The 27,332-nt window shown below is 40.1% G+C and overlaps 1 protein-coding gene across 30 annotated transcripts in view; it reads right to left on the bottom strand.

The window, feature by feature from the left end:
- Positions 1–4,260: 4,260 nt before the first annotated feature.
- Positions 4,261–27,332, bottom strand: part of DLG2 (discs large MAGUK scaffold protein 2) — a 1,894,072-nt gene continuing 1,871,000 nt past the window's right edge. For all 30 annotated transcript variants that reach the window (XM_088791538.1, XM_088791536.1, XM_074335659.2 and 27 more), the window contains 6 exons: positions 22,051–22,101; positions 20,523–20,624; positions 17,999–18,171; positions 15,804–15,913; positions 10,772–10,863; positions 4,261–9,029 (listed from right to left, as the gene is read on the bottom strand). In XM_088791538.1, coding sequence (XP_088647664.1) covers positions 8,923–9,029; positions 10,772–10,863; positions 15,804–15,913; positions 17,999–18,171; positions 20,523–20,624; positions 22,051–22,101 — 635 coding nt within the window. In that variant the 3' untranslated portion in view covers positions 4,261–8,922. The remainder of the gene's footprint in view (positions 9,030–10,771; positions 10,864–15,803; positions 15,914–17,998; positions 18,172–20,522; positions 20,625–22,050; positions 22,102–27,332) is intronic.

Below are 27,332 nucleotides of genomic sequence, written 5' to 3'. Positions count from 1 at the left end.
ATTTTGCCATAAAGGTTTTTCCCAGGGTGTCAGCAATGGGGCAAATTGTGAGCAGGTGTATGTTTTGATGCCTAGATGTCAAGGTCACTCTTTCAAAGTTTTTATACACTCATTGGTCTGTTCTAGAGTTTCTGTGTTTCAGTTTTTTTTGTTTTATTTTGTTTTTTTGTTTTTGTCTTTGATACTAGGCATACAGTCCTTTGGCAGACAGGATATGCCCTGTGCATTTATTTTTTATTTCACTATCTAAATAGAGCCTGGCTCCAAGCAGATGTTTATTGTTTGCTGATCAAATGTGTAAGGAATAACAATAAGATAGATAATAAAAAATGCCAGCTTCTTTGCAAATGTTTTCTTTGTATCGCCTTTTAAATTAAACAACTGCTAGTTTTTCTTTGTATGAAATGTTGGCTTAAATGCTCCAAAGTTTAATGTATTGATTGACCCGAAATTTAAAACATGCCATACATTCCTATAACTTTATACTCTGAAGAATTTCAGATAGTCAAAAACCAAACCGCCAATTGCTAACGAAAAGTACTGTGGACTGAAAACCACATTTGGTGGCTGTAGTCCAATAATATTGTAAGAAGAGAGTGATTTGGAAAGGCCAAGGGGAGAGATTGCCTTCGTCCTGGGGTTAGTCATACCAGCACTGCCAAATGAAAGAGCACAGTGACACACAGAATTTCTGCAGAAAGATTACTAAGACTATCAAAGATGCAGGAGTAGTCCATGAAAATCCAGCAATCCACTTATATAATAATCCAACCTTTTAACTTGTTGGTTTTGTACTTTTGTTGAATAGAAATTAACTGTTCTTTCTGAAGAACTCTTAACTTCATTACTAAGGAAAAGTTAATTATAATTTCCTATCTGAAGCCACAGGGAATTTGAAAATTTTACTGTCCACCCCCAAAACAAAATGTTTTTCTTCCCTCTCCTTTCACATAGAAGGAGTCTATTGTATTCTGCTAAAATGAAGTCTGTTCTATGTCTTATTGTTTGGACGTTAGCTTTCTGCTGTGCAGTATGCACACAGGTCATCCTTGTGAAGCCTGGAAGAGCAGATGTTACCTGAGTCAATCTTCCAGATAAGGTAAGACTGGGAACCAGAACCGGGAAGGCAAGTCTTAGACAGGAGGGTGGGAGAGACTTGTGTCTCAGGCCTTTCCATTTTGACCCGTGATGTTGTATTGATGCATCGGTGTTAGCTGTGAAGCACGTTGTAAATCATTTATCCTTTAAGTTTTCTTTTTCTCTTCTGCAAGAATACCTCCAAATTTTTAAGGCCACATGTGGAAATTATTCTAGACACAAGAGAAATTATTTGGGTACAGAAAAAGGACTCAGCAAACACAGTGTATAAGCCACGGGTCCTCAGGCGATGCTAATTTTACCTAGAACCTGAAAATAATCAGACAAAAGACCGTGACACTTTAATTCAATATTTAGATTTCCCTTGTGAAGGCTGTGGACCAGGCCTTTGGAAACTGCAAAGGTCTAGGTTGACTTTTGGAAGGAGCTACCCGTTCTTTGGTTGCTTTACTCCAGTTTGGAAACTTGCCTTAGATATTGGTCGTCTTTAGTAGGTTGGAGGGGGATGTTTCAAATTTTACTAGCTGTCTCAGATGGGCAAAGAGGGTCTGTACATTGGTTTGTGTGACTCTGAAACTAGGACCTGTGAGGAAAAGCCAAGAGGTGGCATAGAGAAGGACTTAATATTTTGCATTCTCAGCAGTGGCACAGCATCTTCAGGAGGAGAGTTACCTGCTGGTTGCTGACAGAGTGAAGGTCTGGGCAGTTTCTCAAACCGACTGTGGTCCACAGTAGGAAATACATTTTACACCTGACACAAGCAACACAAAACAGTATTTATCCTTTCTACACGTGGGGCTCTCTAATTTCTATTTCATGAAAAAAATAAGTTCTGGCTTATGACCCAGTGATGGGTGGTCAGCAGCAGTTTGGAAAACTCTGGATTAGCGCCTGGTCACTCCAGGGTCAGCCTCACCTGGGAGCTTGTTAGAAATGAGGGTGCGTGGCTCCTCCCCACACCTACTGCGACAGAATCTGTGTCTGAGGTAATTTTACAACTTAAGAGTGATCCAGGTTAACCACGGTGACACTCCCATTTGTGTTCCAGCATGGGAAAGCAAGGGGATGGAGACAGCAGGCACTTGTTAGTTGCAGCTGATGTCACAGCAAAGCAATGCTGAGTCACGCATGGATATAGTATCTCTCAAACGTGCTACAATGGAGTAAAGGTTCTGACATCAGGTCTAGCTGTGTTTTAGGGACCACTCGGTGGTGGGGGAAAGATGGCCTTTGTCACATGGCAAGTGGCCAGGGGCTGGGCACTAAGCCCATCTCTTAAATCAGATTATCTTGTATTTCCCTTTTATTATCTCCGAAAATAAGTCTTTATCGTGTTTCCCCGAAAATAAGACCTAGCCAGACAATCAGCTCTAATGTGTCTTTTGGAGCAAAAATTAATATAATACCCGGTCTTATTTTACTGTAATATAAAACTGGGTCTATAATATAATATAGTATAGTATAGTATAGTATAATATAATATAATATAATATAATATAATATAATATAATATAATGATATAATACCGGTCTTATATTAATTTTTGCTCCAAAAGACACATTAGAGCTGACTGTCTGGCGAGGTCTTATTTTCGGGGAAACACAGTAGCAATGTTTGCCCAGTATTCTAGCTTTGTCCCAACTGTGCCCAGGGGAATTAGGGGCAAAGGCTGGAGTTGACAGTGGCTGTAACTTTTGAAGGGGGAAGGGATCAGTTTCATTATAGCGGTGGGGGTGGGGTGAGTCACAGAGAGCAATGAATGGGGTCATGAGTCCCAACAGTCCTGACCCATAGAAGACACTGTCCCCTGACAACTTCGAAGGCTCTGTGGTTGTGCTGAGAAAGCCAGTTGCCCCTCTACCAATGTTCCTTAGCTTTGTGCCCCACTGAGGTTTCAAAATTCTGTCCCTGGTTATGTAGTCTCAGAGTACCTACAAAGACCATTGATCGGTAGCCAGGTCCTCTTAGGTTCAGAGATGTGCTGTCCATTTCTAGCTTTTGAGCCTTCTAGAATGACCATGTTTTAAAAAGTGACATATGTAGAAATGAAATAGGACACAAAGAAAAGTCGAAAGCTCTTCTAGCTCCTCACCCCCCATAAACACACCCATTATTGGAGTTGTGTAGTGTTACCATTGATAGTACACCTGGTGAGACTACATAAATGTTAAAAATGAGTAACTGTCGAAATGTGAGTTGCGCATTGGGCTTGCAGCTTCAGTCAATGCCTTCTTACATTGCCGCCGCTGATAACTCTGCTCTGCCACCACGCACTAGGGACAGGGACAGTGAGCTCACAGTGATGGCCAACACAGTATGACCAACGAGTCTGGCTTCCCAAATGGCTGATCCAATTATGTGATAGTTTATCATGAAGCAAAGCATATTTCAGAGCGATTGCTTTGATGGCGAAATTTCGCCCCTACCACGGAGACATTTGTTTTGGTCCTCCCACTGTCGGACATGTATTATCTAAATGTCAATATGACAAAGCACGTATTAGCTTGAAAGGAAGAATTTAGAACATTACCTGGCAGACTCAGGTTTCCAAACCTGACATTTTTGGTATGCTCAGGTCTTCGGAGCTGGTATATTTTGAGACTTCAGTGTATTATCCATATAATGACACTTCAGTTTGTCCCTCTCTTTTCATCATAAGTATCAGATAAGAAAAAAAAAATACTCTTCTCCACTCTTACTATCTTCTAGAATCTCACAATTTTGAAACAGGGGCATCAATGTTTTAATATAGCTGTGAGGTTCTTTAAAAAACCTATTTTTAAAATACATTGTTCACTCTCGGCAAAATCCTGATTAAAAGCAGGCAAGAGGGTAACCAAATATTTAAAAATATTCAAAAGTACCACTTTCAGCTCTTCTCAGCAGTGCCAATATTTCTCAGAGCAAACCTATTCTAACTACATGTCAGTTCTGAAATCCGACAAATTTGATAAAAATAGCAATGAATGATTGTATTCTTTATGAAACAAGACAAATTATGCTTTGGGAGAAAATAATTTGCTCTGAAGTATAAAGTGTTCTAATATTTATATCTTATAATAAAATGATGACATGTTTATAAACGTTCTATCAAGCAATTTCACAAGGGGGCCCAACAACGACAACTGGAAACGCAATAAATATGCACGGACACACTGAGTATGAAATATACATCTTAATTTTATAATCGTGTGTGCTTTATTTTTTACACAAATGGAATGGAAGTGTCGAATATTTACACTTAACAGGAGTGTAAGCTGTGCAGTGTCTCTGTAAACTCCAGCCCAGGCAAGGAGTATTTCCCCCTCCCTCCCGTCCTGCACTACAGCTCAATGGAGGAACATCCTATCAGAGAGAAGCACAAAACCGTCATATTGAAAGGCTCTAACGGGTACAGCCTGGTGCACTCAGAAGTTAAGACACAGGAAACACAAATTCAAAAAGGAGAGAAGAAAAATTTGCCACCCTAAGGGCAGTCCACCTTGCCGTTTTGTTGTCTGTCCTCATGAGTTGCTAGGGAAATTCTGAATTTTGCCTTTTAGATGATCTTTGCCCAAATCATCCACCTATCTTAGCTTGTCCTCAGCTGCTACAAGAAACTGCACAGCTGCACAAGATATGATTTCCAAAGCACAGTTTTCAGTGAGGAAGGATATTTACAGACTGGAGGGTGTATAAGGGGGTTTCCATTCACATCCATTCACAAATGTAGTATGTGTACACATGATATACATACCACATATACCATACATACACATAAGTAAAATGTATATATCCATAGAATTCTCCAGGGAGCCCTCGGGCAAATCAGTTGTCACAGGAAGTATACCATATACTTTAAGGGAAATGTCCCCCTTTGCCCCCCTAGGAGTGACAAATTACTGTGAATTTAGGAGCTAGCCTGAGTCCTTGACTTAAATATTTTTGTAGGAATTTATTAGGCAGGACCAAGACAGGAAAAGAGATGTTATTTCACCAGCGAGTCCATTCAATCTCACCAGAGCAATCACCAGCTGAAAAGCAGAGGGGCTTCACATAAAAATGGGGGGTGGGGTGGGAGGAAAGCTTATGAATGGGAAAAAAATGTCTCTCTCCAAGTCAAGGCGATGGCATGGCTTCAATGAGAAGGAAGAGGTTTGCTGTCAGAATAGTTGTGGGGGCCAGAGTCTGCCCTTATTGAAAGGGAATGTCCTCAGAGCCACAGGATGGTGCTGGGAGTGGGCTCGCTTTGGACCAGCCTTCAGGCAGGCAGTCACCCAGGTGCCGGCAGGGCCCAGAGCACATGCAGCGTCACTGCCAAGGCAGCGGTGCAGGGTGGCTCAGTGAGCGGTGCTCCAGTTCAGGACCTCACGCTCAGCTTTGCTTTCTGGGCTGCGTAGGTGAAATGGTGACCCAAAGTGTTTGTGTCATGAGTCCAGTCTATGGACTTGCTGTCTGAATCAGCCATGAGCCCTTATAGGACATAAAAATTAAGAGGCAGGGTATGGGAGATGATCAGAGATGTGAGGGAAAGAAAAAGAACAGGTAAGGAAAGAGGAATAAGAAGGGGAAAGCGAGAGTGAGAATAAAGGAGAGATAGACAAAGAGATGGGGAATGAAAGGGAGGCAATACAGAAGGGTTACAGGAGGAAATGAACAACTCAAGGGGGTGTTCATTCAGAGAAGACAGAAAGGAAGGATAAAAGGAGAGGTACCCCAAAGACTGATGGAATGAGATAAAAAGAGGAAGGGGAAAGCAGATGAAAGGACTGAGAAAGAACCAGAGGCGAGAGCCAGAGGAGTGGAGAGCTTTTCCCTGGCTTGGAGTCCCGAAGGGCTGGCAGTAGGATCTAAGACAGCTCACAGGCACCTGAGTGCGGCTTTGTAAAGGTGGGCTCACTAAACAGATAGAGCCCACCCAAAAACTTGGTGCTGAGAGAAAAGCCTGCAAAGAAGTGGCCAACAAATCCTGCGGGAGGAGAGCAAAAAACAAATGTCCCTGCAATTAGCTGACAAATGGGATTTTGATTTTGGTAAAGCTGAGACCCCCGTGGTGCTACACATTGTACCAGAGCATGAAAAATAGCACCAGTGACACGATCTGGCACTTTTCCGAAAGGGCCCAGCATATGAAGGTGACATTGTGCCCCCAGCAAGCCTTCAGATTGGAGAGAGCTCCGGACAAAGTTTGCAGTGTTAGCACCAGTCTGGCCCCAGGCTCCAAATGCATTTGCACCAGATGTAATCTAGGTAACTTTCGTGCCATTTCCATACCAGTCATCAGATGTGCTGCAAAATACACCGGTTCTTTGGAGCCATAGAGACCTCAACATTGGGAAGCGCAGGACAACATAACAAATGGAGGTGTAAATTCTATAGGAAAAGACCCTCTCACCAATTTGCTTGGTGATTCTTCAAGCAAATATATATGTATACATATATATATATATTTATATAAATCTACATAAAAAAATCAGTGCAAATGCCAATTCGAATCTGAAAGCATCTACACTAGGAAAATAAATAATTATATTACTACAAAACCAAGGGTTGGTGGTTCAATTTGATTGTACTCAGCCACAGCGATACTTAATAGTAAATGGAAAGCACATCACACGACCCGCGGAAACATCTACTCATTAATGACAGTCCTTTAAATAAAGGGTTGCATGCTCAGTTGAGAAACCAAAGAAGTTATCATGGTGGCCTAAAAATAGAACTGGGATCAGGAATGGCATTCTGGTGGCAGAAGACTTCCAGGAGCAATATTGATGAAAGTAGACCTCGACCTGAAACTGGCGAATGGCAGACGTGGACACATCTTTCTCATTCTGGGCAATCTAAGGAACTGTCCAGAAATTTAACTTTCGTCAGAGGGAAAATACATTGCCAGCCCTTCCGTTGTCAAAGGCAGCCTCAAGACTATAGGTAGATGCATAATTTTTGTGTTTGTTCCTGTGACTGCAACCAGGCAGACAGTGGTATTTAGTGTAAGATGAACAATGCTTGTTTTTGGAAAGAGACCCTCATTCCGAGCTCTGATGTTCTTACTGTGAAAAGCCCCATCACTGCTGACGGCTCTATCTCTTGCTCTACCATCCCAGCCTCTATGCTGGTTTGCTGCACAGTGTGGCAGAATCCCTGCCAGGTCTGGATGTACCCCAGAAATAAGGCGATGGGGCTTAGTCTGGGCATGCATAGAACCCAGAGTTGTGTGGTTATAGAGATCACTGAAAAGTCTCTCTCTAAACACCTTGGGCACAAGCAATGCTGATGTCACCATTGGCTCTAAAGTAGGCTATAGCTCCGGGAGGTTTCTGTTTTTTAAGTCATCATTATTATAATTGCTAAAAAATAAACTTGGTCCAGGTGTAGCCTCCAAGAAAGGCAGTTCAGTTGGTTGAGTTCAAAGTCATTAATTGTCTTTCCTTATGGTTTTCTTTGCCCTGTACACAGAAACAAAAGTCTGTACCCCTCATCCCCCCAACCAGATACTTCTTTATCTCTTCCTCAAAGAAGTAGTGCATCTTGGGACAGATATTTCCATGGCTCTATACCATCTCTGGCTGTTATAAAACCTCAGTTACTTGTGAAACAGACCAAAAAAAAAAAAAAAAAAAAAAAAGAAAGAAAAGGCCTAATTACTCATGGTTGACCAAAATACTAAATGAATGATGTTTAAGAATTCTTTATAAGTAACTAGAAACAAAGTTATTCAACTATTTGCACGGCAGGCCCAGGATGTTTAATGAGAGAAAAGCAAAAACTTCCCTTTAGTTCATTTGCATGAGTTGGTCTCTGAGAGCCATCAGCTTAAAAACGCATTAACCAAATGTCTTCCAAAAATATCCATGAGGGCAACTCATTAAGGGATGTGCTCCGTGAGAGTCTATCACTAATAGGGAAGGGAGATCATGGGAGGTAAGTGAGGGAGAAGTCTGTGTCAGACTTTGGAAGGAACTCAGATGCTCTTAATGGATCATTGGCAACAGAAGGGAGAGTGCAACTTTCAGTTCTTGACTTTGATCGTCTGCGGATAGTGCATACATTTAGTCTTTCCATTAATTCGTCTTTACAAAATATTTCACAAAACGTTTTTAACCTATAGAAATTTGTTTCTATACATTTAATATATTTTTATTGTATAAATTATTCTTATCTTTAGTGCCTTCTTTCAGTTTATAAATGGCAAAATAGACAATACACAATCATAAAGCTAACCCCAAGGGGAATCCCCTCCTCTCCGTAAGCTCAGTCTTCCACACTTGCAAATTTATGAAATGCTTGTCTTTGCAGGTGCCAGTCAAAGAAACTACATGCTTATTCTTCCCTGATATTATGCCGTCTCCAAAGGGACTCCTTTCTTTTTTCCTTCTTTCTTTCTTTTGCTTGTTAAGAAATCAAAGGATGTGCATAGTTATAAAATTCGAAGTGGACCAATTACAGATGTGGGTAATGGGAAGGTTGGTGAAGTTCAAGTGCTGGCAACTTTTCTTTAAAGCAAAAAACACAGAGAGCTCAGCAGCTAAATCAGCTCTGGACATCTGCTGGGGTGAGGAGGCTGCCCATCTCTTGAGCACAAAGCCCATCGGGGGTTCATCCCTATACCTGGCCCCTTGAGCAAACCAAAGCCTTTCTGCATACTGCAGTATCTTTTCCGTCCCACCCTTTGGCCCCTCCGTTTCCTTCATGGCTTCACACAGTTTGTGTTGTACATTCATAAGAATTCACATTGACTGCAAAAACATAAATGCAACAAAAACATAAAAGCCTCCAAGTAGTATGTTATATATATTTTGTTCTTCTAAATGCTCTTCTGTCGTTGTCAGAGGTGCAGTAGCTAATTTATAACTTTTCTTTTGAGGGAATCCAGATGAAAGGCCCAGATTGCTCTTCAATAACAAGCTTGCATTGGTTATATATATCTTCTAAGGTATCTCCTTGGACAATAGCTAGAATAAAAGCAAACACACCCAAAGGTAGGAATCATTCCTGCGTGGTGAAGAACAACCCTCAGTCACATAGCAGAAGCCCAAATCAGTAACAGACAAACTCATCAGGAAGCTTAACATTACTTTTCATTAGTAAGAAAGTACAGAAAATTCACTTAAGCAAGGTCACACCCATGCTTTAAAAAAAAAAAATGCTTTCAAGGCATGTCTGGATTGGTAATAAATACACCATAGTCTTTCCACTTTCTACATGTTTGTCTGTAGTTCTGGACAACAAATCATTTATTTATTTACATTTTACGGGTATCTACTCTGGGCCAGGCACTGAGCTAGGCATCGATCAATTTTCAGATTGAGAGCTCCCCATTTACCAAAGAAAGCTGGCCTTATACTCTCTGTACTGTCCTTACTTTATCAGGGAAAGAAATTCAGATATTTTAGACACAGAGGAAATTATAAAGGTTTTGGAAGAAACGTCAGTTAATCTCCTCAACGCCCGAAACCTTTAATAAGAAACACCATTGAGCCTCCAAGTAATCTAGTAAAATGAAATTTTACCCTTCAGGGATGCTCATATTGAGAATACTTTATGGCAACTACTTATAAGAAACATAAATAGGAGGAAACCAACAAACTGCCAAACTGTGTATACCTAAGACACCAAGTCACTTAAAGTAGATTTAAGTATGTCTTGTTATCTCCTTTGAACAAAAGCTATCTTGTAACTAGATCTCTAAAACATATGACACTAGGGCTTAGAAATAAATTGTTACTGAAACATGGCTTAGATTTTCAAAAACTCCTCAGAGTATGTTGATTACTGCATTATATTCCTGAATATAAGCCACTGTCAACTGTATGTGGTTTTGATTTGATGGTTCTACCTGGATTTTCTTTAAGGATGAAACATAACTCCTATCTTTGTTATTGATGGAAATTTTACTTCAGATTAGCCAATTCAACATATTTGCAAACTGCTAAGCCACTGGCACTTTTCCTCAGAATAAGGTAAAAAAATAAAACATCTAACTTCACATCAGGTAATACAGGAGGAAAGTTCTTGTTTTCAAACCATCAGTTGTAAGGCAAATTCACAAAGCTTGATCCATCTTTGGATGTGATCAGTGTTTCATGAAAATATATACGAAGAGGGAACCCAGACTACCCAGGACAAGAAAATCTTCCTTTATTCCCCAAACTTTATGTTTCCAAGGAAAGATTTAAAAATAAAAACAAACAAACAAGTTTTGCATTGAGACTTGACAGGGAATTCATTGAAACACAGGGAAGTGGTCCAAGCCTCTTGTTCAAGGGCTGCTAACGGGAAGTCAGACTTCCAGGTCCCTGAAGCAGAGAACGGAGGACCTGAGATGGCTTCTCAAGAGTCACTGTTTCAGATACTGTACACTTTGAGTCCTGAAAGTTTCTTTTTCAAGTTTTTTGATGATGTCAGGGAGATAGCTTAATGAGGTATCAATGCCTAAAATCTCCTTAACAGCAGGAGACAGCTCAGTGGCATCTGCCCATCCTGCTTTTGAATAGGGCCCCTGGGGATCAGGAAGCTGGCTGCGGTGGAATTCAGGGTAGGGAAAACCCAGAGTCTGGATCCAGTGGGTGAACCAGAGGGAAATTATGGATTCTCAGCAGGAAGGTGTTAGGGCCCAGATATACCAGGCCCACTACTATGCCAAGTGTCAGACAATTTATCTCCTTTCTCACAGTCCCATGGTAAATGAACTTACCTGTAAAATACTCTCCAAATTCTTGCTCTAGCTTAATTGCACGATCGTAGGTTTTCTTGGCCTGTTCCTCTGTTAGACGCTTGTTCATCTCCCTGGGAAAATGAGGGTTTGGTATTAGAACACACAAGGGATATACCAAATCCTGAAAAATTAAAATTATGGCAAAAAGGAAGCCTGCAGGAAACACAGTGTAATCTGAGCAGCAGCTTCTTAGTCTTCATTCTGGACTCCTCTTTGCTGGAATCATTTCAGCAACAAGGACTCCCTCCCTCTCTCAGAGGGCAGTCTCTTGGACCACATTGATTGAAACAGAATCTACCTCCTTATGATTTCCAGCACTGGTCCCTGTCCTGTCCTCTGCAGTCCCATAGATTAGGGCTAAATAAACTTCCTTCCTCCATGACAGACACCAAGGTCTATAAATCGTGCATCCCTTGAGGTTTCCACTCCTTCAGAATAAACTGTCCTACTTCCTTCATCTATTCTCTCCTTGGATGTGATTTCCAAATCCTAACTTTCCTGGCCAGCCTTCCTTGGAATTTGTTCTGGTCTATCGCAACCTCTCTTAAATGTGGCACGTAGAACTGAATGAAATCTTCCAGGGGTGGTGAGAGGGAGGAGAAGAGATGGAGAGAAAGGAAGGTACATCACAGAATTTTGGACCTCATTATATCTGATAGAACACAACTTGACTGTTCTTAGGTCCTGACCTTGCAGAAGGCTTTGATTTCTCGACTCCCCTATCCTCCCTCAGGGCTGCTGTTCATCTTCAACGTGCAGCAGAAAACGTGGACTGGAGAAACACAGAAAGTGCTTCCAAAGAATTATAGAAAAGGAGACAGGCCCCTTAGGTGTACGTATATTTCAGGCCCAACAGGCATCTGTCCGCCTCGCTGCTCAACTTCTGCTAATGCCACCACATGTCGGTAGCAACCAGAGCCTTAACTTCCTCTGTTTTTATAATCCAATGGAATCTCAAGGAGCTGCTAAAGGCTTGAATTAAAATGTACACAGAGAGAATGTAACAATCAAAAGCATTGGGACCAAAATATTTTCCGATAGGCTGTAAGGAAGTAATATCAATCAGTGAGCCACGTTAGAGGACTTGATAAGAATCTCTGATGCTCACTTTGGTTTATTTTTGTTCTGATAGGAGAATGGGTTATAAAGGAATTATGCCTGGGAAGGATTCTCTGTCCTTTTCTTTCTGTTAGCCTGTGCTGCTTAATCGTTGTAAGTTTATTTAAACCCAACCTATGCTCAAGGACAAATTGAGGTCGAGAGAAATGGAAAATAACCTAATCTATTGAGTCCTAGCCAGTGGCAGCTTTATCCTCCCATGTCCTCTGGTGTTACATTTTTTTTTTTTTTTTGCCTACCAAGCTGCACTTATTAAATAAAAATGATTTGTCTTCTCATTTTTTCTTAAAGACATTTTATTAATCAAAGACTGATAATCATTGTCTTTGATCATCATAAGAATACCAGTGTGACCGCACTGGAGTGACAAAAGTCCAGCTGAGAGCAAAGACAATTCAGTGGGCCCATCGGGAAGCATCACAGGTACATGTAGAATTCTGTATTTAAGATACAGCTCTGGCAGTTTCCCCAGAGATTATTTCCCAAAGGCATTGCTGTCTTTGCATGTCATTTAGGATGCCAGAGGTCTGGGTTTAGAAGATGTGGTCTCAGTCAATTCCTTTTTTTCTGAGCAAGTAAGTGAGGCCTGAGATAGTCAAGTGACGTGCCTAAGGTTGTATGTTTAATAAAGAGTACATCAGATGTAAGAACTCAAAGTTTTTTTAAACCAATTTTTAGTCAAACAGATTTTCCATTATACCAAGACTTGTTTTCAAGAGACTTATTTGGAAAAAAACAAAAAAACTGAAGCCAGATATTAATGTGATTCTGCATACGATGCTGATGGGTGCAATATAAAGAAATGGACATTTCCTGAACTCTTACTACTGAAATAAACTCCTCTCATCCTGAGAGATGGTAGCTGTAATTCTCCTCCCAAATAGCACTAGCTCTGGAAGGTGTGAATGGTTGTCACTCTCAGGAGACGCTGGGCTAAACAAAGGGATACTTTTCACAGATAGTTTTTTGCTCCAGATTTCAAGAAATCATGGAGGTTCGGATCTTCTTTGACTTCCCTGGCCCATGCTGGGCTGTCTTCTTTCAATTCCCTTTGCACTTATTGTAACAAAGACTACATTTAGGTTTTTAATCCTCTAGTATATGAATTTGTTTTGTCTTTTTGCCTAATCTGTGAGTTTTTTGAGGGCAGAGACCATGGCTTGTTCATCAGCATGTGGAATGGAGCCTGACTCCACACTTATTTGTTGAATGAGTAAGTGAATGAATGAATGAATGGAGAGCTAGACAAAAACATATAATTATGTTATAGTTGAATAGAGGAGTGAACACAGGCCATCATGGGAGCAAGAAGGTAAGAGCAGATTGGGGTGGCAAGGTGAAGAGACGGGAAAACTTCTCATTGCTATGGGGTGGTGCAGGGAACAGAAATCACAAGGCAACACAATATAAAAAGAACATCTCTTTCATACATGCCCTTGATCTTATGTTTCTCTGAAGAGTCAGCTACGTGTGTGCTAACGAGTCTGTGGTTTGATGGGGACGATGCCCTGGAGAAATAACACGTGTGATGATGTATCCATGCCTAAATGTGACAGCTGCCATGCTCTTGTTCCAGCTGACCTAGCATTCACTCCTTCCTGGGGAATGGACAATTGATTCCAGCTTTGCTCCTGAAGTGAAACCCTTGGAAAAGAGTGAACTGCAAAGTAAACACCCAGCATTTACAAATAAGAGCATATTGGTTCGAACGTCACCATGACTGCATGGGAGACCTGGGATTATGGCTGCAGCACATTCTGTCAGATTCACTGTCCTCAAGGAGGAATCCAGCCTTCCCTCTGCTTAATCTTCCTTGGTGATAAGTGGCTGTGACAATGCCCTAAGGCAAAACTAAATAAGTCACCTCATCATTGTGGAAGGAAGTAGACCTTCTCCTACTGAGCACCAGATGGATTTGTCTCCCAATCTCACACTCAACCTAATGTGCAACTGCTGTTTCTCCCTCAGGCCTCTTCCCTGTGAAGCCATTCACCCCACCGCATGTTTGTGATGTGGAAACCTCTTCGTCTATTTATGAAACAGGCCTTTAAGATGCTGTTCTCAGGATGTGAGGGCCATTTTTGAAATTCTTATTAACGTTAGCATTCATAATAATATTTATGAGGCTCTTCACAGATTATAAATTACCTTTTCATAATGAAATTTGGTGTTGCTTAATTCACTTTGTGCAATATCCTACACGAGGAGAAATTTAATACATTCTATCAGGGAATAACACTATCAAGAACCATTATTTTATCATGAACATATTTTTCCATGTGCCAACTATGGGCAATGCTCTTTATATTATAATTTAATACCCAAATTCGTGGTGCCTAATTCTCAGTGACCCCCTGATTTTATTTTTTCATCCTGATAAGAAACTTTGTCTATCTTTTATTGATGAGCATATAGTCTGCTTTTAAGATAAAGCTCTGGCAGCTTGCCCAGAGATCAACTACGTATTTAACTTAATTCTCTCAGGCTGCAATTGCAGCTGCTGCAGCTTGCTTCATTTCTTCATCCTCAGAGAAGAGGCAAACAGCCGTTTTCCTAAGCAAGTAACTGCTTTCACCTCTGGGATGAAGTAATTTCATTTTCTTTGGTCTTTCCATCAGCAATGTCTTCCAGCACTTTGTGGTTCACTTCTGTACCTTGTCAAATACTCTAAGGTCTTGAGGCCCAAATGAAGGCATATTTGAACAAAGCTCTTGCAACAGACACGCTAGCATTAACTCTTGTGATCTCTTGGAAAAGGTACTATTTATGTTTTTTCTAATCATAAGATAGCTTTATTCCATTTAGAATAAAATAACTTGAAATCTTTTATAGTAATAACAGCTACTCTTTAGTGAGTGCTTACTGTATGCCAAAGACTGTAGGAAGAAGCTTTTTTATATTTGTGATCCTGTTTAACTTTTACACTAGCTCTATGAAGGCCATATTATGAATGTGTCTAGTTTCGAGGTGAGGAACTAAATCTTGTAGAGGTCAAGCCACTTGCCCAAAGGGACATAACTCATCAGTGGCAAAGCAAAGACCCAAACCTAGCCTGACTAATTTTCAAGGTCTTGCTCTTAGCCTCTTTGCTCTGCTGCCTACATGTTTACTGCGGCCTCACTTTTGTGTGAGAGTTGTCCATAGAGCAATGCCAACACTCTCTATCAAATTGCTGTAGAACATATGGAACGTTATAGGTAGATCATGAATATCTGCTCAATTTGTTTACTGATTTTTGAAGGAAGTTAATTTACAAGTCCTCTGAAAAATAAAAAAATCCTAGTCGTGCATTTTTTCCTTATTCATAAATGTGTGCAGGCATGGAGCTATTGGTTAAGGTTATAGATGTTTTGTTGCCAAGCCACGAAGAAAACTCCCTATTAAGGATAGTGGTCTATCTACACGAGGTTTTAATTAAGGAATTTAAGAATTCTATGACAGAAAAAAGTGAAATGCCAATGAAAAGAGTCTAAAATATTGTATATTCCCTCTTTATAAACCCACACATTTAGAAAGATTTACCCATGGAACTGCTCTGAGAAGTAAGAGACAATTCAAAGATAATGCTACTGATCATTTGGAAAACCAAACCGAACAACGAAACTAAATCGAACTACCTTTAAAACAAACGAAACAGAACAAAATCACGCACAGACATAAAACACCTTGTGAAGTGAAAATAAAAGAAACATTAGCGAAGACATTTTAAGGAATCACTGACGTAATGTCTCTAGCGGCTCAAAAAACTTGAATATAGCTTTAAAAATGGGGAATGCTTAAAAATTCAGCAGTGGCATTTCCCATTAGTAGGGATGTGTAAGAAAGCTGTTAATAATGTGCTGGGTCACGAGGTACAGGAGGCCAGCTGAGGCCTGCAGGGGTCTCCACTTACATCAGAGGCTCCAGAGACTTCGGTTTAATGAAGATAGCGATGGGGTAGAGCTGGGCAACTTGTAGTCGCTTGATGGCATTTCCTGATACGTCAAGTATACAGTGTTTGCCCTGGTAAAAGAGGAAAAACATGTAGTTAATCCAGAAAAAATGGTCATAATCCAATGCTTTCTAGAAATAATGTCAGTGTGCTTTAGGAGAAGATAAGGGGTAATGGATTTCTCAGGTCTGACAAAGGATCCCGGTGAAGCATAAAGGAAAGCTGACGTACAGGTCATCACCAAAGGCTTGACATCACTCATAGTCAGTACCCCCTTACTAAGAGTCTGCCACTGGAATAGACATTTCACACGTGTTGTCCCAGTTAACTTTGTTTCCTTAAATAAATACCTGATGCTTTGCACAATTAAATATATGGAGACATGCATAATACGAGTCTATTCTCAGGAAACTCGTAAACCATCTGTGAAGACAACTGGCAAGAAGGCATTCTCAAATCTATGAGGGCCATTATCAACCGCACTTTATACAAGAGAAGACTAAGGCTTAGAAATATTAACTAACTTGCCCAAAGTCTCAGTACTAGGATTGAAACCCAAGTCTTGAGCGCTGACAGGACTGTTGGCTGGAATAAACAGACGTCTTGTCTCACCCTGCCTGATGTTAAATTTGGAGGAATGGTAATCGTGTGAATCTAGAGCACTTCCACAAACATTGGTGAATGCTTATATGCATCCTGCCCTCGATATGCTCAGTCTAGTGGAGGGAAGACACAAAAAGAGGTCCCTAAGTATTATATCTTCAATGTTGAGAGAGAGGCTTGCACGGGGTATGTAAATTTGTTCGTTAAAAAGTAAAAACCCTATTACATTATAGCACACTTCATTTAACTTGGCTTTCACTGCAATGTATGCTCAGTACAAAGAGTTGCTTTGCTAAATATTTCTGGAAAAGTAGATACATTTGCCACACATCATATTCTACCTCCTGGAGAGAAACAGCCTCATTACGCTGATGCTAGAAGAACTTTCACACAAGAAGAAAAAAAACATATTATGCAGATAGGAACAGTCTTAAATCAATAATGGGGATAAAAACTCATCTACAATATCCAAGTGAAAATAAACAGAGTCCATCAATACTTGAGCTCTTATAGGAGACGCACACTAAGATGGCTTAAGCCTTTATCATTTAAGTAACAAATTCTAAGTTTGGTATCTATGAATCGCAGCAGATACATAAAATCTCTAAACGTTGTGTGATTATTCACCAGCCAGAACATTTAAGTTAACAAAGCTCATATCTACAAGCTCAAAGAGGAGAATAGATGCAATTATCCAACAAATTGATTATAAACAATATGACATAGCTAACTTTTGAGAGAGAAGAAAATAGATGCAACTTCTTAGTGTATTCTCAGAAAGACATTACAATTTCTTATTTAATTTTTTTTTACCAGTATATCAAAAGGGGGAAAAAAGGTTGTATCAAATTAAATCAACCCAACAAATACTAATTATATAACAAGTGTGATTGGCCCTTAATTCTCTTTTTTTCTCCTGTGAAACTAATCATCTGTGCACAGATTAGGATGTCTCTCTAGGCAGATCTTAAAGCCACACTCAAGTGCCTTCCTCTCCTCTTCTCTCTTGAACATTCTCCCCTTTTCCATTCCTTTGAAATTATCAGCGGGAAGGGAATCACAGCATCTCCACCTCCTTTAAGTTGGAATTTCCACCAGCAGCAGGCGAGGCAGTCTTCCCCACCTATGTACCTCCATCAGGAGAATCTCAAGTTTCCAGGGAGATGAGCAGTTAACTCCTGCTAACAAAAAGAATTGAGGATCCTGATCGAAACAACCAAGAGTAACGAAGCTTCTTTACGAGATTCAATATTATTTACTGGGGCCAAAGATAAGTGAGTCAAGGACAAAGTGGATCTTTATAAACTTTAAGCTGCTCATTGCCGTTAGGTTTATGCTCCTCTCCTACTCCCTCAAGTCAATCGGCATATTTTATTGAGAGTAGAACAAAGATTAACGACCATGCTCCAAAGTGGTTCTCTACTCAGAGGTCTTAAAAGGAATCTTTAATCAAAATTTACAACTGCAATCAGGAGAGAGTAATGACCAAAAAAATGCATCTTGTCACCTGGGACCCTTCTTCAGGGGAGGTGTAAGGCGATTGGTGAACATACCCTTTCTGCTACAAATCTCACAGACTGCACACTGGTCCCATACAAGTTGTCGTTGTACTGGCCGGCTTCTATAAACTTGTGCTCTTGGATATCTTTCTCCATTTGTTCTCTGGAAATGACAAAGTGATAGTCTCTGCCATCCACCTCGTAGTCACGCTTTGGCCTTGTAGTATCTTTATAAAACAAAAAATAGTAAAATTAAGGTCATGCATTTATAAACTTCCTTTATTCTTGTTTCCCCCACCACCACACCCTCAACATAGATGTATAAAAATACGTTATATGAAGGACCATGACATAGTAACAGATGCCCGTCTTAGCCTCCCACTGTAAACACCTATAAAACTAGACAAAATACATGGAACAGCTCTTTTCAGACACTCGACAACAGGCAATACAGGGTTATCACTCTTGACAAGAGAAACACAAGAGGGCAATTACATTCACTCCACTTCCATTTCTAACTGGAGAGTCTAGAGACCATACCGTAGCCCCAGAAAGGCCACCGGTGAGAAGAGTAACCTAGACTTATGTTAGACACATCTTTACAAAGTCTAAAACCAAGTCATTACTGGAAGAAGCTGATCTGTCAGTAAATTATTAGATGCCAGAACCAAAACTTAATATTTTATAAAGGAAGTTAAGAAAATGCAAACTCTCAATAATGTAGCCTCACAATGTTCAGCACATAATAAAAGATAATGGCATACGCAAAGAAGTAAGACAATATGTCATGTAACCAAAAAACAAAATGGACATACAGTTTAAATATATTCAGGGATTTTAAAAGATGTCAAACAAGATCACCATAGTTAAGGCGGGATTAAACTTTAATCATGGCTAGAGATAGCTAAACTTCTTAGTAAGAGGAAAAGGGCAAACAATCTATCAATATAAATAAAAAATGTTAATATATTTCCAATCTTTGACTCAGGTATTCTATTCCTAGTAATCTGCTTAAAACATGATCAAAACTTATATAAAATTTTATCCTTAAAGATGTTCAATTATATTAGTTTATAAATTATAAACAATAATTATAACGCATAGTTACAATTATACTTATAATTCATACTAGTGAAAAGTAAAGAAAAAACAAAATACCCATAGAGGAAAAATGATTAATTATGACATAATAATCATTTAAAATATTTATATAAAAATTTAAATAATATTAAGCAAAAAATACTTATATTTAATATGTACTCAATCACAGGAGAAAATGTATATGCATGTATAGAAAGAAAGAGTAGATGATAATCTAAGAAAATATTAACAGTGTTGTTATATCTGGGTTCTGTGTGGGATTCTGTATATTTTTTATTTTCTTGTTTAACTTTCTTTTTAGCATTTTCCAAGTTTTGTACAATGAACATGTATTGATTATCATAAAATAGTGCTATTAATTAAAAAAAGAAAGAAAAGAGTGTGCAAGGTGAAGGGGGAAATGGAAATGATGCTTAAGGACGGCCTTTTTTGTTTTCCTTTCAAAAGTGGAGGAACTGGAAGCTGCTATGAATGGACTAAGGTTTGACTTGATCCTTTCTATCTAGTGTTTCTCAGGATATGTTTGTTCTATGGCAGGGTCTCTTCCCAGAGCCCTTGCTGGGAACGTTTCATGAGATGTAGCCATCATCCAGCCCCTTCTGTGCATGTACTGCACATATATGCAATTCCTGCTATTCTTATATATTCCGGGGGACATTTGCAGCACTGAAATGTCACAGACACTCCAAAGCATAGAGCTTAAAAAATGTAGCGTGAGAAAGAAATATTTGTTGGGATGAGATGTAAGAGCTTGATTATCGAATAAATTAAAATTTTTCTGGTGGTTTGTCTATCTACACAGAAGGCCTTTATGCATTTTTATGTGTCACAATGGGAAGAGAGACGGAGGTGGGTGAGTGGGAAAAGTATGGTGGAGTGGAAGGAGGAAGAGCAGATAGAATTTATGGGGCTGTACTCAGAGGGACCAGGAGCCCTGATGATTGTCTATAATGACAGGAAAGTAGATTCAAGCTTGTAATGGCTAGAGGATAGATTAAAGTTCTATTTATCTTTTTGTCTTCATCCTCCCAACACTTAGACTATTAAAACATAGGGGAAACGCTATTTTCTTTTTGGATTGACACATGGCCCTGAGGATTTCAACCTGTGGCTTTTTGTCTGATCTTTCTTATTGGGAAAAAAGATGTTTCAGTGGCATTTCAATCATCCTATGAGAACATACCTATCACAATCTTATTCTATTTTAAATGCCACGGCAGTTACGAAGACAAGATTCATTCTGCCTTCTAGGGAACCACAGTCAGGTGGGAGAACATATTATACTCACTAGATAGAAAACAATACATGACAGGGTAGATAAAAAGTGTTAGGCAGAGAAAATTAAATGAGATGCTTGGATAACAGGTAACTGGTAGTATTTGAACCACTGGAGAGAATAGTGGAGGAAAAGAATCATGTTTCTTCATCTCAAAAGGAGCCAAGCTTATTTTCTGGAGAATAGAAAAATGATACGTACGAGGCACACAGGAGCCAAATTTGTCAGGAAATTCAGATATCAAGTCATCGTTGATCCGATCCTTCATGGGGCCCAGGATAATCACTGGCCGAGTATAGTTTACTGCAGAAGGAAAGGAAGATGCAGATAAGAAGGAAGATGTGGAAACAACTGCAAAACTGTCCTGCAAGGGTGATTTTCTTTTTTTTTTCTTTTTTAAGATTTTATTGGGAAAGGGGAACAGGACTTTATTGGGGAACAGTGTGTACTTCCAGGACTTTTTTCCAAGTCAAGTTGTTGTCCTTTCAATCTTAGTTGTGGAGGATGCAGCTCAGCTCCAGGTCCAGTTGCTGTTTTCTAGTTGCGGGGGCACAGCCCACCATCCCTTGCGGGAGTTGAACCAGAAACCTTGTGGTTGAGAGGATGCGCTCCAACAAACTTTTGAGCCATCCGGGAGGTTCAATTTTAGTTGCAGGGGGCACTGCCCACCATCCCTTGCGGGAGTTGAGGAATTGAACTGGCAACCTTGTGGTTGAGAGCCCACTGGCCCATGTGGGAATTGAACCGGCAGCCTTCGGAGTTAGCATGGAGCTCTAACCGCCTGAGCCACTGGGCCAGCCCCATGCAAGGGTGATTTTTATAGTGACATTGTCAAACAGTAAGAACTGCTGAGGGCATTACTTCATTGGATAAATTGCCCACACAGCCCTGCCTAGGGAAATTGATGTTTCACACTCATTATCTTCGCTCTGCCTACTTTCTGGAATTAACTAACAGGGAAAAGCAACGGCAGTGTCTATCAATGAAAAGCCATTTTTGGAAGGGTTTTGCTTACTCTCAGGTTATGCCTACACAATGTCAAAACAGCTATTGAATTTAGTCAATTGAGTAGGAGAAAAAAGATTTCAAAGTAGTTATTTGGCCATTGTTTAGACAATGACTTTAAAAAGTAATTGTTAGTAATAACGACAACTTAATGTTTTTATAATTTCTTTTCCTCAGCTCAAAATGCTCTTTATACTTTGCTGGAGTTTTCCCAATTCCTTTGTATCATGGGGTTGGGAGAACTCTAAAGTTCATTAGGTATAACTCCTCATCTGATGCTTGAATTTTCTTTGCAATATCTTTGTCAATAGCCATTAGCCTCTGTATGAATGCCTCCAGGAAAAGAAAATGCAGACTTCTGGATCAGCTCACAGGTGGCTTGTATCTTAGGAAAGGTCTGCTAGAAAGCCCTTCCCGATACTAAGCTGTTGTCAGTCTCTCGATTTTACCCGTTGGTCCTGTAGATGGAGCTCGCTAGTGACTTGGGTGTCACTAAGAACCACTCATCTGGAGAGCTGCTCCATCTTCTTTGGAGCTGTCACTGCCCATGGTCAGCAGGAAAATTGTTAGTTTGACGACAGGGCGAAAGAGAGAGCGTCTGGTCTGCCGACAGCTGAGCACTAAGCAGAGTTTATTTTCCTTACACCTTCCCTCTTTCCCTCCTGTAATGGTGTCACCTGTTGTGACCTAGAAACCAGGAACCATAGCATGCTGGGAAACTTACTTTCCTGCCTTGTGACAGGCTCATAAGAAAGAATGAAGTCTTCTTGCCCTCCTGAGAAGAGAAGAGAGAAAAATTACAGTGAACTAACAAGCAGTCATACACCACAGCTACAAGCCCTGTTCTGAAACACAGGAAACAGACACAGTTTAGGGTTAATTTTCCTTGCTTTTGCTTCTTGAACCATTCCAAAAATTCTTTCATCCTCACAGAACTGTTTACACTATCATAGTGTCAGGCTATCGATGGTCATACCTCTAAGTGATGACTGGAGGCCAGCTATCTACAGTACATCAGGACAGTGACTTATGAGACCGCCTTCCATCAGACGCTGAGAAATGAAGCAGCGGGGCCTCTACACCCAGCATTACCACTTAACACCACCTAGTTCAAGGACAGGGTCCATCCGATCATTTGCTACTTACTACATTATCAGCATTTCTGGTCCTTTTATTTCCTCTTCTATTTTATTTCCCAGAGAAGCACATCGTTCAAAAGCAAGTGTCTGTTTTATTTGACACCAAAACTTCATCAGCATATACTACAAGGCACTGAGGATTTTACTCTAATGTTAATTCATCAGGAAAATGCTGGGTCAATTCATGAAGATAAAAAATTGAGGCACACCCTCAATCACTGGTTATAATTGCTGCCTAATCTAGCCTGAGACTTTGGAAAAAGAATTAAGAAAGATAATGTAGTAAAGGTGTCAAGCCCTCCAACATCATTTGCTACAAGCTTCTGATTCATGGTGGGCCTCAAGTCAACAATAACCATGGGACGTAAATTGGTTTTAGACAATTATTTTCTTCAGTCATCTTTTTCACGCAGTTGATGACCTGGGCATGAGATCAGTCTGATTCAGCTGCAAACCCAGAAGGGTCTGCTCTTTCATTTGCTTCAGGCCTAGGCCTGTTTAAGCTTTGGTGGAGAAATAGTTTAGGGCTGTTGAAAAGGACTTCCTGTCTGCTATTCTATGGAGGAAGACTGTGATATGAGTTTTCCCTGATGCCAAAGGGCAATGAATCTCACTGCTTTATCTCTTCATTATCCCTGACACACTGTCACAGTCTGTCAGGACCACATGCTGCTCCTTCAGTGGTCACAGCATCAGACCGGTGAGTTCATTTCATACAAGGAGTTATTATCACAGACAGTTCTGATACTGACAAGTGATTTGGGGAAATTAAACAATATGTGGATAAAGTACAGATGTCTTCCCTGGAGACTGGGTAGCTGAGGTGGGGTGGAGTGTCTTACATTTTGAAACATGAGAAATGGCCCTGGCCTGCCACATCTTACCTCACCCTCAAGCAGGGCCCACTGTCAGAAAGGACTGCTAGGCCGAGCTACTTCCTAAGGGCACGGACAATGGGCCTGATGTTCCTTCTAAGTGGCATCTACTTATAGCTCCTCCAGCAGTCTTCAGGGGACAATCCCACATCTGGACAGTGGTTTGGTATATGAGGAGTCAGATTCTCAATTTTTTTTTTTCATTCAGGAAAAAATGATTCCTTTAAATAAACAAAACTCCTGAAATTTACAGAGACTGGGCAAAAAAAGAAGAAAAAAAAAAGAAAGAAAAAAGGAAAAAAGATGATTGATTGCTAAGCCCCAGGCCTCAATTATCTAAAGCCTGAGATGTAGAGGTTATAGGAATTCAAAAAAAATAAGTGTCAAATGGTTGGGGGAAAAGCATAGCTTTAGGAATTGAAGCATCACAGACTAACACTGCAATGTTAGGCTGTAACTTTACAGGGAAATCTCCATGAAATGATTGATATGAGGAAAGAATGTAATGGAATAAGAAAGGTTTTAACCATTAGATGATACTTAGACTTCTCCACTAGACTGGGAAGTCCATGAATGCAAGGGTTTCCCTTTCTACTCTTTCCCCAGTGTTTAACACACAGAGGTCAGTGAATTTGCATTCTGACTTTAGGGGTAGAAAACAGGATGATCAATGAGGCCGAAGATAGGTTCTACTTTGCATTTCTGTGCAGGTTTTCATTTTGGAAAGTGTGGTTTTCTCTAAGTGAATGTAACACATCATGTTCCTGTAGGAGGAATTTCTTTCCAATGACCTTGCAGATCGTTCAGATGGGACATTCTAAAGGCAAACTTTAAATAAGACATTTAGTGTCTGTATGTATTATTTGTGATTCAGAAAACTGGTCAAGGCAACATAGCATTGATTAACTTTGTTAGACAGTTCTGTAGTTCTTTGTTTATTCATTGCTTTTTGGTTTATTTTCTAACTTACCAAAGGCACTGACTCTTGTTCAGAGCAGTAAGACTAGCGGACAGCAGTGGCAAAGTACCTCCTTATAAGGCCCATCCCAATACTAAAGAGCTTGTGACACTCGGGGAGTATGTAAGGAAGGGAAGCTATGGCAGCTGGTATTACAGAATAGCTGGGAATTCAGCACTTTAAACCGATTTTCACTTTCATGTTCAAGAATAAAAAGCTCTATGGATAATGGAAAGGAGACTGAGAGGAGAAGGCAATAAAAGTCACAGCAAGGGAGGAAAGATACTCATGTGTGTATTCCAGGCCATCAAGGGCTTTTACATCCATGGGCGTCTATTTTTCACAGCTATTTCTTTTTAGGTATGTGCTGTGGTGCTAACCCATTTTACAGATGAAGAAACTGAGGCTCAGAGATATCAATGGAGTCTGTTTTCTCAGTTAGTAAATAGTGGAGTCAAGATTTAAAACTATATATTTTTTGACTCCTTGTGGAGTATATCACACTATCTCAAAAAGACAAGAGATATAGAATTCTCTGTGGGGACTGGGATGTACGGGCAGACCCTACAGATGAACAAAGGATGGGTGGCGAGATAGGAGTTGAACTGGGTCAGAGTCACAGAGAGGCCAGATGTTGTTCCATCTGTAAACACAAACTCTTAAAAAAAATGCTGCTGTGTCATCTCCACAAAATAGTTATTCTTAGTAGTTTTTTATTTTTTGCTCAGGAGGTGTTGGCACTTGGAAATAACAGCTGACAAAAAGGTACAGACTATTACTTGGTCTTGTTTTTGCAATTGCCTGGCTGAGAGTGGGCGAGTGGCAGTGCTGTGTGTGGACATCTGCAGCTGTAGGAAACTTAGCAAAGGCCTTTGTACCAATCTCCATGAAACACTTTGTGTTTCAACTGGAAGCAAGTCACAATAAGAGAGACTAGGAGTAAGACCTGGATATGCACTTGCGATCGAGAAAAGCAAATTGATGTTCTTCAGGAATTTTTGGAAACTAGAAAAGAGAGGCTGGTGAAGCCCAGTGGTGATACATTTAATGTTCTAAATTTAGTGTTCAGTGCCTGGATTTGATGATTAGTAAGAATAAGTTAGGTTCTTAGAGCCATAGAATGTTAAAGTTAAGAAAGGGTTTGGAGTTTATGTGTTTCATAGATGGTGACTGTGTAGCACATGATGTTACCACCCCCATTCCAGGCCCGTCACAGGCATCACAAGTTGATCGTTGCCACAAGTCTCAACTTGGCCTCAATACTTTTCAATACAACTCTTCAGGCAGTTATGACCAATCAGTCAGAGTTGGAATCTTGATTAAAACCTACTTGCCCTCCCTGTTCTAACCCAAGCTACTCATTTTACATAGGAGAACTGAGGTTCAAAGACGTTGAGTGATTTCTTTAAGATCACATAGTGAATTAGTGGTTCAGTGTCTCCATAGGGTGTTCAGAAGATTAAATCAGTTAATATACATAGAACATTAACACCAGGCTTAGAACATAGTCAATCCTATATAAATGCTGCTGCTTGTATTAATTTAATAGGTGGTATGGAATGGTTGAAATGTACTAGATAATATGTGAAGAGGCTTGGATTACAAACTATAGGTTAGAGTGAAAATGTATGGGATTCAGAATTAAAATATCTTAATTGGACTTGAAATGCTACCACATTTGTGAGGTATGTTGCCTCTTGCAGCTTCAGCTTCCTGGGAAATGGAGTATTACTATAAGATATATCTCATAGCTTTGCTGCAGAAATCAAATGAGAAAATAGATGGAATAAAAAACTGCTTTATAAAGGTTAAAGAACTAGAGGAACTATAAGGGCAATATTTGAGCCGAGCGGAGAAAGAAGAAAATAGGCATCATTTTGACTGATTACATTGGAAGCGTCTTGGGTCTCCTCATGTCAACACCTCAAAATTTCACTCAGATCCTTGCTTCAAGATCCTTATTTTGAAAATCCAATTCAGCTGATGAGCACCAGCGGGTTAGAAGGAGGGTCATTAGCTCCCCCATATCCATAAGGCCATAAAGAGCTTTACTGAGCTGTGAGGAAGGCAGGTCTTCCGCTGTGGAGATTTGCGAAGTCTCCATTATGACTACATGCTCTTGATTGCATCTCAATACAAGGGCAATTGAAAGCTAAGACACAAAACAACCACAAATAGAAGCCTGTACTGTTCTACTTTGTTGAGAGACAGAAATCTGGAATTAGCCTTTAAATAAGATAGTTTTGAGGTGTGCCATTTTGTATAATTAGACAACATGCGCTGTAATTAATTGCATTTTGGCTAGTGCTCATTATATTTGGACTTTGGCAAAAATAAAACCTTAATGCTTGAGATGGTGCAGCAAAGTTCTGAGCTATTTGTTAGAATTTGAAGTTTGTGTAAATGTGCGTGTGTGTGTGTGTGTGTGTGTGTGTGTGTGTACGTGTGTGCATGCATCTCAGGAAATGTGTGAGGCTTTCAAGGAAGGTTGTCACACTGTGTAACTCCAGGATGCAGTGTGAATGGTGCCCTCTAGAATTGTGGAACATAGTAGCCTGGGTTTTTGTTTCTAAATACTGACCATTTTTAAAAAGCCATTTGTCCCCAGAATGGACATGAAATGGTGCTAAGACTAAAACATAATACCTGAAGATCAGTGAATAAAGTGTCTTTTTAGTATTTGTCTATACTGCTATTCATAAAACAAAAAGGTCAGTCATAACTACAGCAAAGACAGGAATTCAATAGAAAATGCATCCTATTTTGATTTCAAAAGGGCATTTTCTGGAAACCATGTCTGTCTCAAGCCTCTGCCTTTTTCCCTGCCCCTGCCCTGCCTGGAAAGTTTCTACCTCAACTTGTCTAGCTGGCAAGAACCTCATGTTTCCAAAGCTCAGCTCAAGGGGAATTTTCTCTTTGAAATCACCTCTGAAGCTCCCGCTATTTTTGGGCTAGACTCTTACCCTAGAAACTGCCATATTTTGTGCATTTTTAATTTATGATCTCTCCACTATATGTGTGCTGAGTTCTAGAG

This window comes from Rhinolophus sinicus, chromosome 14 (genome assembly GCF_057876585.1).
Source record: "Rhinolophus sinicus isolate RSI-liver-muscle chromosome 14, RSI-T2T, whole genome shotgun sequence".
In the NCBI taxonomy this organism is placed as follows: domain Eukaryota; kingdom Metazoa; phylum Chordata; class Mammalia; order Chiroptera; family Rhinolophidae; genus Rhinolophus; species Rhinolophus sinicus.
The sequence above is the reverse complement of the archived record's forward strand: the minus strand, read 5'-3'. Positions and strand labels throughout refer to the sequence as shown.